At 43.2% G+C, this 12,275-nt stretch overlaps 1 protein-coding gene across 2 annotated transcripts in view; it reads left to right on the forward strand.

Annotated features, from left to right (window-relative positions):
• The window catches only part of lamb2l (laminin, beta 2-like), a 154,871-nt gene that overhangs the window by 34,897 nt on the left and 107,699 nt on the right, over positions 1 to 12,275 (forward strand). For both annotated transcript variants that reach the window (XM_084461799.1, XM_084461800.1), the window contains exon 2: positions 10,748 to 10,819. In XM_084461799.1, the coding sequence (XP_084317925.1) occupies positions 10,780 to 10,819 (40 nt within the window). In that variant the 5' untranslated portion in view covers positions 10,748 to 10,779. The remainder of the gene's footprint in view (positions 1 to 10,747; positions 10,820 to 12,275) is intronic.

A 12,275-nucleotide genomic window follows, 5' to 3' on the forward strand; every position in this document is an offset into this window, starting at 1 on the left:
CCACGTCAGAGTACTAGTAGACCACCTCAGGGTGTCACCCAGTGATGTTCAGGACATTCTGATGTGGCATTTCAAAATAAAGGCCCCCTAAACTGTCCTATACGACCTACTGTTTCCTGCAATTTCAGATTAAGATTAAAAGGAGACCGCCCATAATGCATCAACACTTCCACTTCACAGTACTAGTAGACCACCTCAGGGTGTCACCCTGTGATTTATTTGACATTCTGATGTGGCATTTTAAAATAAAGGCCCTCTAAACTGTCCTATATGACCTACTGTTTCCTGCAATTTCAGATTAGGATTAAAAGGAGACCGCCCATAATGCATCAACACTTCTACTTCAGAGTACTAGTAGACCACCTCAGGGTGTCACCCTGTGATTTATAGGACATTCTGATGTGGCATTTCAAAATAAAGGCCCTCTTAACTGTCCTATATGACCTACTGTTTCCTGCAATTTCAGATTAGGATTAAAAGGAGACCGCCCATAATGCATCAACACTTCCACTTCACAGTACTAGTAGACCATCTCAGGGTGTTACCCAGTGATTTTCAGTACATTCTGATGTGGCATTTCAAAATAAAGGCCCTCTAAACTGTCCTATACAACCTACTGTTTCCTGCAATTTCAGATTAGGATTAAAAGGAGACCGCCCATAATGCATCAACACTTCCACTTCACAGTACTAGTAGACCACCTCAGGGTGTCACCCAGTGATTTTCAGGACATTCTGATGTGGCATTTCAAAATAAAGGCTCTCTAAACTGTCCTATACAACCTACTGTTTCCTGCAATTTCAGATTAGGATTAAAAGGAGACCGCCCATAATGCATCAACACTTCCACTTCAGAGTACTAGTAGACCACCTCAGGGTGTCACCCTGTGATTTATATGACATTCTGATGTGGCATTTCAAAATAAAGGCTCTCTAAACTGTCCTATACAACCTACTGTTTCCTGCAATTTCAGATTAGGATTAAAAAGTAACCGCCCATAATGCATCAACACTTCCACTTCACAGTACTAGTAGACCACCTCAGGGTGTCAGCCTGTGATTTTCAGGACATTCTGATGTGGCATTTCAAAATAAAGGCTCTCTAAACTGTCCTATACAACCTACTGTTTCCTGCAATTTCAGATTAGGATTAAAAAAAGACCGCCCATAATGCATCAACACTTCCACTTCACAGTACTAGTAGACCATCTCAGGGTGTCACCCAGTGATTTTCAGGACATTCTGATGTGGCATTTTTTTTATTCAATTTGATTTGATTTGAGTCTCATTTTTGCCTGGGCCACTTTAATATACTAGTAGTATTTAAGTAGTAGTATTTAAGAAGTATAGTAGTATATAATTATAGATTACTATATTATATTATTACTTCTCTTATTGTAATTTATTTCTTGTTACTTTTTCTATTTGACATTTTTTAAATGTATAGTATGAGTATTTTTTTAATTTCTATAGTATTTTCACTATTACCTTTTAATTTGTTATTATAATTTATTTACATGTATATAATAGGCATATATTTATAGAATTACTTTGCATAATATCTGAGAAGAAATTATTGATAATAAACCTCTTAAGTTACATTTGTCTTTGTCAGTTGAATTCCTTCACAATTCCTGAAGATTTTATCTAAAATTGGTAGACAGTACTAGTTATAGGACATTTAAGACGGCCTTTATTCTGAAATGCCATATCAGGATGTTCTGAGAATCATGATGTCATCCTGATGTGGTCTGCTAGCACACTGAAGTGGAATTGTTGTGGCATTACCGGTGGTCTCCTTTTAATCCTCATGTTAAATTTAAAAAAAGTAGTAAGTCATATCGGACATATTAGAAGGCCTTTATTTATTTATTTTAACCTTTATTTAACCAGGTAAGTCAATTGTGAACAAATTATAATTTAGAACACTTTGAAATGACAAATCAGAATGTGCTGAAAATCAATGGGTGACACCCTGAGGTGGTCTACTAGTACTCTGAAGTGGAGGTTTTTATGCATTATGGGCGGTCTTTTTTTAATCCTAATCTGAAATTGCAGGAAACAGTAGGTCGTATAGGACAGTTTAGGGGGCATTTATTTTGAAATGCCACATAAGAATGTCCTGAACATCACTGGGTGACACCCTGAGGTGGTCTACTAGTACTGTGAAGTGGAAGTGTTGATGCATTATGGGCGGTCTCCTTTTAATCCTAATCTGAAATTGCAGGAAACAGTAGGTTGTATAGGACAGTTAAGAGAGCTTTTATTTTGAAATGCCACATCAGAATGTCATATAAATCACAGAGTGACACCCTGAGATGGTCTACTAGTACTGTGAAGTGGAAGTGTTGATGCATTATGGGCGGTCTCCTTTTAATCTTAATCTGAAATTGCAGGAAACAGTAGGTCGTATAGGACAGTTTAGGGGGCCTTTATTTTGAAATGCCACATCAGAATGTCCTGAACATCACTGGGTGACACCCTGAGGTGGTCTACTAGTACTCTGAAGTGGAAGTGTTGATGCATTATGGGCGGTCTCCTTTTAATCCTAACCTGAAATTGCAGGAAACAGTAGGTTGTATAGGACAGTTTAGAGAGCCTTTATTTTGAAATGCCACATCAGAATGTCCTGAAAATCACAGGGTGACACCCTGAGGTGGTCTACTAGTACTGTGAAGTGGAAGTGTTGATGCATTATGGGCGGTTACTTTTTAATCCTAATCTGAAATTGCAGGAAACAGTAGGTTGTATAGGACAGTTTAGAGAGCCTTTATTTTGAAATGCCACATCAGAATGTCATATAAATCACAGGGTGACACCCTGAGGTGGTCTACTAGTACTCTGAAGTGGAAGTGTTGATGCATTATGGGCGGTCTCCTTTTAATCCTAATCTGAAATTGCAGGAAACAGTAGGTTGTATAGGACAGTTTAGAGAGCCTTTATTTTGAAATGCCACATCAGAATGTCAAATAAATCACAGGGTGACACCCTGAGGTGGTCTACTAGTACTGTGAAGTGGAAGTGTTGATGCATTATGGGCGGTCTCCTTTTAATCTTAATCTGAAATTGCAGGAAACAGTAGGTTGTATAGGACAGTTTAGAGAGCCTTTATTTTGAAATGCCACATCAGAATGTCCTGAAAATCACTGGGTGACACCCTGAGGTGGTCTACTAGTACTGTGAAGTGGAAGTGTTGATGCATTATGGGCGGTCTCCTTTTAATCCTAATCTGAAATTGCAGGAAACAGTAGGTTGTATAGGACAGTTTAGAGGGCCTTTATTTTGAAATGCCACATCAGAATGTACTGAAAATCACTGGGTGACACCCTGAGATGGTCTACTAGTACTGTGAAGTGGAAGTGTTGATGCATTATGGGCGGTCTCCTTTTAATCCTAATCTGAAATTGCAGGAAACAGTAGGTTGTATAGGACAGTTAAGAGAGCCTTTATTTTAAAATGCCACATCAGAATATCATATAAATCACAGGGTGACACCCTGAGGTTGTCTACTAGTACTCTGAAGTGGAAGTGTTGATGCATTATGGGCGGTCTCCTTTTAATCCTAATCTGAAATTGCAGGAAACAGTATGTTGTATAGGACAGTTAAGAGAGCCTTTATTTTGAAATGCCACATCAGAATGTCCTGAAAATCACAGGGTGACACCCTGAGGTGGTCTACTAGTACTGTGAAGTGGAAGTGTTGATGCATTATGGGCGGTTACTTTTTAATCCTAATCTGAAATTGCAGGAAACAGTAGGTTGTATAGGACAGTTTAGAGAGCCTTTATTTTGAAATGCCACATCAGAATGTCATATAAATCACAGGGTGACACCCTGAGGTGGTCTACTAGTACTCTGAAGTGGAGGTGTTGATGCATTATGGGCGGTCTCCATTTAATCCTAATCTGAAATTGCAGGAAACAGTAGGTCATATAGGACAGTTTAGAGGGCCTTTATTTTGAAATGCCACATCAGAATGTCATATACATCACAGGGTGACACCCTGAGGTGGTCTACTAGTACTCTGAAGTGGAAGTGTTGATGCATTATGGGCGGTCTCCTTTTAATCCTAATCTGAAATTGCAGGAAACAGTAGGTCATATAGGACAGTTAAGAGGGCCTTTATTTTGAAATGCCACATCAGAATGTCATATACATCACAGGGTGACACCCTGAGGTGGTCTACTAGTACTCTGAAGTGGAAGTGTTGATGCATTATGGGCGGTCTCCTTTTAATCCTAATCTGAAATTGCAGGAAACAGTAGGTCATATAGGACAGTTAAGAGGGCCTTTATTTTGAAATGCCACATCAGAATGTCCTGAAAATCACTGGGTGACACCCTGAGATGGTCTACTAGTACTGTGAAGTGGAAGTGTTGATGCATTATGGGCGGTCTCCTTTTAATCCTAATCTGAAATTGCAGGAAACAGTATGTTGTATAGGACAGTTAAGAGAGCCTTTATTTTGAAATGCCACATCAGAATGTCCTGAACATCACTGGGTGACACCCTGAGGTGGTCTACTAGTACTGTGAAGTGGAAGTGTTGATGCATTATGGGCGGTTACTTTTTAATCCTAATCTGAAATTGCAGGAAACAGTAGGTCGTATAGGACAGTTTAGAGGGCCTTCATTTTGAAATGCCACATCAGAATGTCCTGATATACCCAGAGCCATGGGTGGTCTGCTAGCTCTCTGGATTGGAGTAGGTGCAGTATTATGGGCGATTTCCTTTTATTTCTAAACTGAATATTAAGGAAATATAGTTATGACAATTTAGAGGTCCTTTATTTTGAAATGCCACACCACAACCGCCTTTCACTTCTTTAATCAAACCATCGTTATTTGACTTCACTACTTGTCGGTGAATGCGACGGTGATAAGTCCTTCCAAGAGAAAAACCGATTTACCGTAATTACGCTAAAGTTTGCGCAAAGGGGAATTGGATGTGGCCCACATGACTTGTATTTCCGAATTGAAGGCTGGCTTGACCGCAGTTTCAGGTTGCTGATGCGCTTTCTGGCTACCAAGGTGCAGCTCTCGCGCAGCAGACTCGTTTGCGTTTTGCGCTCGACATTAAAGTAACAAAGAAATTAAATCTGACAGTAGGCTACAGCCTACAGGCAACATGTAGGTCTACATACAGTTCTGTTTTTATTCACAGTAGGATACAGTACTGTAATGAAAATCCCACCAGTAACCAGATAGCAGGCTAAAAAAAAAAGCCTGTCTGGTAGACCGGGAGGTTCGGATCTCTGAAGTTCGGATGAGTGGGGTCCTACTGTACATAGAAATTCACTAGAATGCAGGAAATGTAGTGTTTGGTGCTCAAAATGTCCCCCTTGGATTCCCAGACACCCCTGCCCCCCTTTATGTGTCCCCCCTGGGTGCATATACCACCACGCCTGAAGATAGATCTAAGGGGAAGAAATACTTTCATTTTAAGCTCAAATATGTTTTGCGGCTCCAGTCAGATTTCATATTCATTTTTTGTCCAAAAAGGTTGAATTGCCGACCCCTGGTCTAGACCTACTATAGACCCATTGCAAACCCACTGTGAGTGATGTGTGTATACTGTATGTGTGTGTGTGTGTGTGTGTGTGTGTGTGTGTGTGTGTGTGCGTGCGTGTGTGTGTGTGTGTGTGTGTGTGTGTGTGTTTGCTGAACAGAACCATCTGTGGAGGTAATAAACTCACACAGCCCCATTCAGACGGAGCAGTGGCCATGTTTGTGGAACACACACACACACATACACACACACACTCATACACATTTAACAATGTATTCATGTCCACACACACACACACCGAGACTCTCTCTCTCTCTCTCTCTCTCTCTCTCTCTCTCTCTCTCTCTCCAGCCCTCTTTTCTTCTCTCTCCGGGGTCAGGTCTCAGGTCACCCTGGCACCCCTGACCCTTTCAATAACTCATGTCCTCTGCCTCATAGCCTGCATGTTCAGGCATTGAAGAGGAAGAACTGCTCCATTCAATCAATCAATCAATCAATCAAAGCTTTATTTGTATAGCGCATTTCATACCCAGAGGCAACACAATGCGCTTTACAGAGAACAAGGGAGGTGGGCATACAACCCACTCTACATATTCCAGAGGGAAGCAAAAAAAACAGTAATCACCCGGGGGCCAGATAAGTGAGCTGTAAAAATTCTTCCCTGACCCCTCTCAACAAGGCGATCGAGCAAGCTCCAGGAGTATGTTTGTCTACCGGCTAAGAACATTTAGAAAGCAATACATTACATTAAATTACTTTTCAGAGTAAGAGAGGCTAAAAAGCATCATAGGAGAGAGAACATTCTACGGACATGCTACGACATCCACAGCAGACACGGGGGTATCTATCGGACTCCGGGAGGTCTGCTGGTGACAGTGGGGCATCCACTGGACCTGGTTAGAAGATAGGAGGGAGAGAGAGAGGTACTAGGGAGAGGGAAGGCAGAACAGGGTTAGTAGCACATAGGGCCATACAGACCACACAGATATTGAAACAGGCAACCTGTTGTCTAATGGCTAAGAACATTTAAAGAACAATAAATTACATTAAATTAAATTTTCAGAGCAAGAAAGGCTAAGAGCATCAGGTCTAGGCCTAAGCCGGATGTGGACTGATGTGTGTCTGTGTGTACGTGTGTGTGTGTACTAAATACTACGATATCCACAGCTCCACAGCTGACACTGGACCTGGTTAGAGGATAGGAGGGAGAGAGAGAGGCACTAGGGGAGGCAGAAAACGGTTAGTAGCACACTGAGCCATTGAAGCAACACAGCTATCAGAACAGAACAAGCCTGTTTCAGGATAACCAGCTTCTGTACACTACTTGATACACATACAGTGCATAGCAGGATAAATACCAATGTATACAGAGGATTCACAGGTAGGTTTGAGGCTGTCTTTCTGTGTCTCAAGGTCCTAGCTAGTGATTGTACGCTAGGTCGAAAAGGTATGTCTTGAGGTCTCGCTTGAAGACCTCCGTTGTTTCGGCCCTTCTTAGGCACTCAGGTAGGGTGTTCCAGAGGTTGGGGGCATAGAAACTAAAAGCTGCCTCTCCGTGTTTCTTGGTCCTGGCTTTATGAACTGTTAAAAGTTCAGTACCTGAGGATCTGAGTGGTCTGTTGGGCATGTACTTAACAAGCATGTCTGAAATATATTCTGGAGAGTGACTGTGGAGAGATTTATAGACTAATAATAGTATTTTAAAGTCTATTCTAGAGTTGACTGGTAACCAGTGTAGTGATTTTAAGGCTGGTGTGATGTGTGCCCTTCGTCTAGTCTTAGTGAGGACTCGTGCTGCAGCATTCTGTATCATTTGTAGCTTAGAGGTTGCTTTCTTTGGTAGGCCTGATAGTAGAGCATTGCAGTAGTCCAGCCTGCTTGTGATGAAAGCATGCATTAATCTTTCGGTGTCAGCCTGAGAGAGAAAGGGTTGCACCTTGGCAATGTTCCTTAGGTGGTAAAAGGATGTCTTTGTAATATTCTTGATGTGGTTTTCGAAATTTAGATCTGAGTCAAGTATGACACCTAGGTTTTTAGCCTGGCAATTGGTGTCAATTTCCAGAGTTTTTAAGTGTGCAGATAGTTTCTCTCTTTCAGCTTTTTCTCCAATGATCAGTACTTCTGTTTTGTCCTGGTTTAGTTGGAGGAAATTATGTGACATCCATACATTTATATCTGTAATACACTTGACAAGGCAGTCAACCAAGCTGTAGTTACTGGGTGTTACGGAAATATAGAGTTGGGTATCATCTGCGTAGCTATGGTAGCTAATGTTGTGCCTCCTGATGACACTGCCAAGGGGCAGCATGTACAGGCTGAAGAGTAGAGGTCCTAGGATCGATCCTTGGGGCACCCCACAGGTCATAGGGATCTTTCCTGAGTTATATTCACCGAGGGCAACGAAGAAATCACGACCGGTTACATAGGTCTTAAGCCAATTTAGGACTGGACCAGAGAGGCCAACCCAGTCTTTTCCAGTCTTACGATGAGGATTGCATGATCTATAGTATCAAAGGCTGCACTCAGGTCCAGGAGGACGAGAACAGAAAGCTCTTTGGAGTCAGCATTAATTCTGAGGTCATTTACAACTTTGACTAATGCCGTCTCTGTGCTATGATGGGCACGAAAGCCGGACTGGAAAAGGTCAAGGGTACAACTTGTAGCTAGGAAATCATTAATCTGTTTGAAAACAATTTTTTCCAGAATTTTACTCAAAAAGGGAAGGTTGGAGATTGGTCTAAAATTGCTAAGAACTGAAGTGTCTAAGTTGTTTTTCTTCAGTACGGGTCTCACCAAAGCAGTTTTAAGTATTGGTGGGAAGACACCTGTAGATAGGGAGTCATTAACAATGGATAAAATGTCATAGGATACAGAGTCAAAAATAGTTTTGAAAAAATCGGTGGGGATGGGATCCATCAGGCATGTGGAGGATTTGAGTTTGGATACTACTTTTCTCAACATTTCTGTGTCCATCAGTGTAAACAGGCTCATATGTCCATTACATGGAGGGAGAGGATCTGTGAACAGGATGCATGGCCTTTCCTGGGTGATATTCCTCGTAATATTCTTAATCTTATCTCTGAAGTAAGCTGCAAATTCCTCACATTTGGAGGTAGAGAGCAGGTTATCAGGTGTTTTTACGGTAGGGTTTATTAGGCTATCAATTGTTGAGAAGAGCACTTGAATTATTTCGGTTGATAGATATCAATTTTGAGAAGTGGTCTTTGCATTTCTTATTGCTTTATTAAAAGCAGAGAGATGTTCTTTGAGAATATCATGGTGGACCTGTAGCTTGGTTTTTCGCCATATACGCTCAGAACTTCTGCAGGTTCTCTTTAGTTGATATGTTTCCTCACTTCGCCATGGAGCTTTATTATTGGTTGTAATCCTTTTCAGTTTAATAGGTGCTACAGAATCCAAGGCTGCCCTTACTCTGGTGTTAAAGGTGGTTGCCAAGTCTTCAATAGTTCCTAACGGCCCCACTTCTGGAGTTGATAAATTGTTTGTGGTCATTATTTCTCTAAAACTATCAGCTACTGCGGAGGTAAGATAACGTTTCTTGATAAAGCGCTCAGTACTACTTTTGACTTTAGGAACCAATGCAGTGAAGAAGATACAGAAATGGTCGGAGAGAGCGAGGTCACTAATAGAGGAGACAGTGATAGTCAGGACCTTAGTAATAACTAGATCAAGGGTGTGGCCGCGGTTGTGGGTTGGCTCAGTGATATGTTGGGTAAAATCCATGGAGTTTAGGAGGTTGATAAAGTCCCTAGCTTTCGGGTCCGCCTCAGTGTCTACGTGTATGTTAAAATCTCCACTGATGATAATCTTATCATAATTTGTATGGATGATGGACAGGAGTTCTGAAAATTCTGTAGAGAAGGCAGGGCATTGTTTGGGAGGCCTATACACGGTTACTGCCAGAACTGGGGGCTGGCATTTTAAGACAATAGTGTGGTATTCAAAAGAGGCAAAATCATCAAAGGAGATGGTCCTGCAGCTGAGGGCATCTGTAGCTATGGTGGCTGTTCCTCCACCTTTTTTCCCACTTCTGATAGATAGAAATAGCTTCCGGAGAAAAGGGCTGGCTCGCCTGACTAGTAGGCCTGGATGGTATATTCACTGGAACGGATATCAGGTTTTTCATATTAGATCCACCTGACTGTTTCATTATGGTAATAGGGTTGCGGTGGGAGATAATTCGCTGAATGGCATATTCAGGTGGGCAAAATTTGTTTATAGAAATATAAACGTCGCTATGCCAGGTCTCAGTGAGGGGCAGGGAGTCAAGGTCTATGGTGATGGGGCGCTGGTGAGATGGAGCTGGTGTAGCCCGACCCGTGGGTACAGGAGGTTTATGTTTGGCAGTAGGGTGGTTGAGACGGGTCGGGCTAACCCCACATCAGACGCTGGAAGATCTCAGCATCAGGTCCATATTCATACTGAGCAGACGGGCACCTGACCTGCTAGGATGAACGCCGTCCCTGGCGAAGAGGTCGGAGCGATTCAAGAAAGTGGTGAAATTATCTATGAAGGGAAGCTTCAACTGGCAGCAGTAGCCTTTCAGCCAGATGTGGAGCTGACGGATCCTACTATATTTGGCATCACCATACCGGGGAGAGGAGAACGGGCCAGAGATCATGCAGGTCTTTCCTGACGCCTGAGCAGTGGAGATCAGGGCCTTGAAATCCTCCTTCAGCCGCTCAGACTGCTGGAGCTTGATGTCATTTGTTCCGACATGGATGATGATGGATGAGGCAAGTGGATAATCCGCAATGTCTTACAAGGCCTCCAGTGTGTTGGGTTGGTACTGGAAAGGCAGAGTACGGCTGTCCCCTGTTGGCTAATGGGCTATCCCAGTCAGTAGCTGGCTAGGGCTGGCTAGCCGCGGCTAGCTGCAGCAACATAGCTGTTTGATCTAGACTTCTAGAAATTATTGGGTACCGCCAATGTTAGTGCGCGATTTTAAACGCGGAGATATGGTATACAAGTGGAGAAAACTGGATAAAACAATACACTTTGGGAGAGCTGGCGAGCGCAGCAAACTTAGAGTACTTCCGCCATATCACAGCTGGACTCTTCTACCTGCTTCTCACAAAGCCTGCATTATTTTCGTGAGAATGTTTTGGTTTCATGTTCGATCCCTTGGAGAAGCAGGGCTGTGCTACCGTGGTACTGTTGGATTATCTCACAACTAATGGTGCTGTTTGCTCATATAGTCCCTTCACTTTCTGTTTCAGCCAACCAGAAGGGCTCGTATCCCGGTCAGCTGATGTCCGTCATGGTTATGTATCTGGGCCTCCTCTTGTTGGGTGAGTCAGTCCAACTCAAAACCTCTTTACAACCTCTCCTCTCCTCCTCCCCTCCTCTCTTCCTCTCCTCTTGTCCCCCTCTCCTCTCTCCTTTCCTCTCCTCTCTCCTTTCCTCTCCTCTCCTCCCCTCTTCTCTGCTCTCTCCTTTCTTCTCCTCTTCTCTCCTCTCCTCTCCCCTCCTCTCCTAACATCTCTCTGTGCAGACACAAGAGCCCTATAATTAAGGGTGTGTGCGAGTGTTTAGTGTTGGGGATTTCTACTGGGTGGTGAAAGGTACGTTGCTGAACACAAAAGACTGAGGGAAACTATACACCTGGGAGAGAGAGGGAGGGAGAGAGCGAAAGAGATAGATGCATGAGGCAGGGGCTGTTTTAACACATATTCATTAAGGGTGAGAGGGGAAGAGAGAGGAGAGAGGTGTTGTGAACGCGAGACATCCTTAGAGCCAGCAGGATTACAGTACAGCACACAGACACACAGGAAATGATGACAGGGTTTATGGAGAAGTTGACGGAGGGAGAGAGAGGAAGGGAGAGACCATCTAACAGTGATATGATGCCAGGGTTAGTGGTGAGGTTCACCACAGCATCTGGCTAGCACTAGGACCCAGAGGTCTGATACTGAGCAGGACTGTCTATCTGTAGGGCTGTACCCTGTAGGACTGTCTATCTGTGGGGCTGTACCCTGTAGGGCTGTCTATCTGTAGGGCTGTACCCTGTATGGCTGTCTATCTGTAGGGCTGTCTATCTGTAGGGCTGTCTACCTGTAGGGCTGTTTATCTGTAGGGCAGGTTACTGTAGGAGAGACCAGCTCTGAGACCAGTATTACTGTAAGAGAGACCATCTCTGAGACCAGTATTACTGTAAGAGAGACCATCTCTGAGACCAGTGTTACTGTAGGAGAGACCATCTCTGAGACCAGAGTTACTGAAGGAGAGACCATCTCTGAGACCAGTATTACTATAAGAGAGACCATCTCTGAGACCAATATTACTGTAGGAGAGACCATCTCTGAGACCAGTATTACTGTAGGAGAGACCATCTCTGAGACCAGGGTTACTGTAGGAGAGACCATCTCTGAGACCAGTATTACTGTAGGAGAGACCATCTTTGAGACCAGGGTTACTGTAGGAGAGACCATCTCTGAGACCAGTATTACTGTAGGAAAGACCATCTCTGAGACCAGGGTTACTGTAGGAGAGACCATCTCTGAGACCAGAGTTACTGAAGGAGAGACCATCTCTGAGACCAGTATTACTATAAGAGAGACCATCGCTGAGACCAGTATTACTGTAGGAGAGACCATCTCTGAGACCAGTATTACTATAAGAGAGACCATCTCTGAGACCAATATTACTGTAGGAGAGACCATCTCTGAGACCAGTATTACTATAAGAGAGACCATCTCTGAGACCAGGGTTACTGTAGGAAAGACCATCTCTGAGACCAGGGTTACT

The sequence above is a fragment of the Borostomias antarcticus genome (genome assembly GCF_949987555.1).
Source record: "Borostomias antarcticus genome assembly, chromosome: 3".
In the NCBI taxonomy this organism is placed as follows: Eukaryota; Metazoa; Chordata; class Actinopteri; order Stomiiformes; family Stomiidae; genus Borostomias; species Borostomias antarcticus.